This window comes from Cebus imitator, unplaced genomic scaffold (genome assembly GCF_001604975.1).
Source record: "Cebus imitator isolate Cc_AM_T3 unplaced genomic scaffold, Cebus_imitator-1.0 Scaffold121, whole genome shotgun sequence".
NCBI lineage: Eukaryota > Metazoa > Chordata > Mammalia > Primates > Cebidae > Cebus > Cebus imitator.
The window spans coordinates 899743-902309 of NW_016107436.1; the positions used below are offsets into that span (position 1 = coordinate 899743).

A 2567-nucleotide genomic window follows, 5' to 3' on the forward strand; every position below is an offset into this window, starting at 1 on the left:
AATCAATGACAGGCCTGGACTCCGCTAAGGCTCCTAGAGCCTAGGAAAAAGAACTCAAAAGACTTGCAAACGAGTCATTACATACTGTTGCCTGAAGGGAGCTGAGGACTCAGTGCCAGTTCAGTTGCCACAGATCTCTTAAGTGAGACAGAGCTGAGATTTAAACCCTTGAGTAGATGATAAAGCAGCAAACTACTTAATGGTTGATATGGCATCTTATGATTAGGCCTTTTTTGTCAAGATAAAGCACAGGATTGGAAGATCCCCCCACTGGCAGTTGCCTTTGCAAGGAAATGTGAAACTAAAATCTTAGATCATGGGGTGAGGCAAAGTGGTCAGCCACACAGGGCATTTGAGCATCTGATGTGGTTCAAGTTTGGTAAACTAGCTTAGAGATGCTATGCTGTTTATGGTGAGAATGCAGTGTGACTGGGAATGATTTATGAAGAACCTATTGTAGTTTAGAAGCATGTTTATGCTTTCCTATCTTTATATATCTTAAACTTGAATTTAATTGTCCTTGTGCTGGAAGACCAGTTATTTTCTATTGTTCTCAGGTTCTAATTTTGCTATTAAAGAACTTTCATTTTGAAAAAAAATCACTCAATCTAGAGCTGCTTTTGTTCAATTCCTTCTCATACCTTCCGTATTCCCCCTCCCTCAACTTGTAACAGCAATTTTGAAGCAAATGTATGTGGGTGGTTTCCATGGCACAAGACGACAACTTTCACGGAGAGAGAGGGCACTTCAGCTTGAGCTAATTGGGTATGACGTGTTCCCGTGTTCTGGTGTGTAAACACAGATGCCCTAATATTGCAGGTATTTCAGCAGTTGATCAGGCATGTTAGAGAAGGAAAACATTTAGTCTCATTATTCCGAATGACAAATGCAGCGGAGGAGAAAGGATGGGCAACAGTGATGCCGGGAGATTGGTTCATCTGAATCGTGCTATACCCAGCTCCCTTAACTGTTCTGTGTTTCTGTTGACAGGACCAGGAAGAACAAGCTTACTTTGCAGTGTTTGATGGCCATGGGGGAGTTGATGCTGCTATTTACGCCTCCATTCACCTCCACGTTAACTTAGTCCGCCAGGAGATGTTCCCCCATGATCCTGCTGAGGCCCTGTGCAGGGCCTTCCGGGTCACTGATGAGCGGTTTGTACAGAAAGCAGCCAGGGAGGTATGCCCCTTTCTCACAGATTCCAGCTGGAATTGCGCTAGCGGAGCTCAACTTAGTCTGTGTGGTTAAAGGGCTATTTAGATTTTCTCTTTCGGGGCAGACATTATCCAAATTGTATTCTTGACTCATAGTATTGGATTCTGTTGTAGTTCTAATTGCCTTCTCAGGAAGTTTTAGGGGGTACAATGATGTACTATATAGAAAGTCTCAAGCTGTAATTTTCTGCATTCATTTCTGTAATAATTGCCGGATTTGGCAGGTAAGTTTCATCTTTCTTTTATTCACCATTGCTTGTCAGGTTCACACCAGGACCATCTCTCTAAGCAGACTCTTGCTGACAAGATCTGGATATGGTGAATAAAACAATGGTCTAAAAAGGAAACAGAAACTGGGATTACTTCCATACATTTGGTTCTAAATGGGTAGGCTGTGTTTTGCTGTGTATCTCTTGAGGGAAAATTCTCTTGGAGAAGGTGAATCCTTAGATGATCCTTGAGCTGATTTTTCTCTTACTGGCAGAAAAGTCAGAGCTCCTGTCCTACATTGCTAAGGTTAATCAGACCTAAGTTTTTTACTTTGAATGAATGGCAAGGCCTCTGTATTAAGGTCTAAAGGTTAAAAAAAATAATTATCATTCTGGGTATTGGTACATAATTAACTACAGTATAATTAACTATAGTATTCTATATTGGTTCTGTAACGAGGGGTGAATAGAAAGAAAATGACTTTTAATTTTTAAAAGTAATTACAGAAATAGTACAGACAGAAAATAAGACTCCTGCCCTGTAACTTAAACATTAACTTTTTTTTTTGAGATGGAGTCTCGGTCTGTCGCCAGGTGGGAGTATGGTGGTGCAATCTTGGCTTACTGCAACCTCCGCTTCCTGGGTTCAAGTGATTCTCCTGCCTCAATCTCCTGAATAGCTGGGACTACAGGTGCGTGTCACCACGCCCAGCTAATTTTTTGTGTTTAGTAGAGACAGGGTTTCACCATGTTGGCCAGGATAGAAACATTAACTCTTTTTAAAATGGGCTTGGAGGCCAGGTGCGGTGGCTCATGCCTGTAATCCCAGCACTTTGGGAGGCTGAGGTGGGCGGATCACAAAGTGAGAAGTTCAAGACCAGCCTGGCCAACATGGTGAAACCCCGTCTCTTCTAAAAATACAAAAAGTTAGCTGGGTGTGATGGCACACGCCTGTAGTCCCAGCTGCTCAGGTGGCTGAGGCAGGAGAATCACTTGAACCCAAGAGGTGGAGGTTGTAGTAAGCCGCGATTATGCCACTGCACTCCAGCCTGGCTGACCGAGAGAGACTCCGTCTTAAAAAAAAAAAAAAAAAAGAAGCCGGGCGCGGTGGCTCAAGCCTGTAATCCCAGCACTTTGGGAGGCC

At 43.1% G+C, this 2567-nt stretch overlaps 1 protein-coding gene across 1 annotated transcript in view; it reads left to right on the top strand.

Annotated features, from left to right (window-relative positions):
• The window catches only part of PPM1E (protein phosphatase, Mg2+/Mn2+ dependent 1E), a 266871-nt gene that overhangs the window by 247941 nt on the left and 16363 nt on the right, over positions 1-2567 (top strand). The window contains exons 4-5 of the mRNA XM_017539718.2: positions 242-321; positions 991-1179. Coding sequence (XP_017395207.1) covers positions 242-321; positions 991-1179 — 269 coding nt within the window. The remainder of the gene's footprint in view (positions 1-241; positions 322-990; positions 1180-2567) is intronic.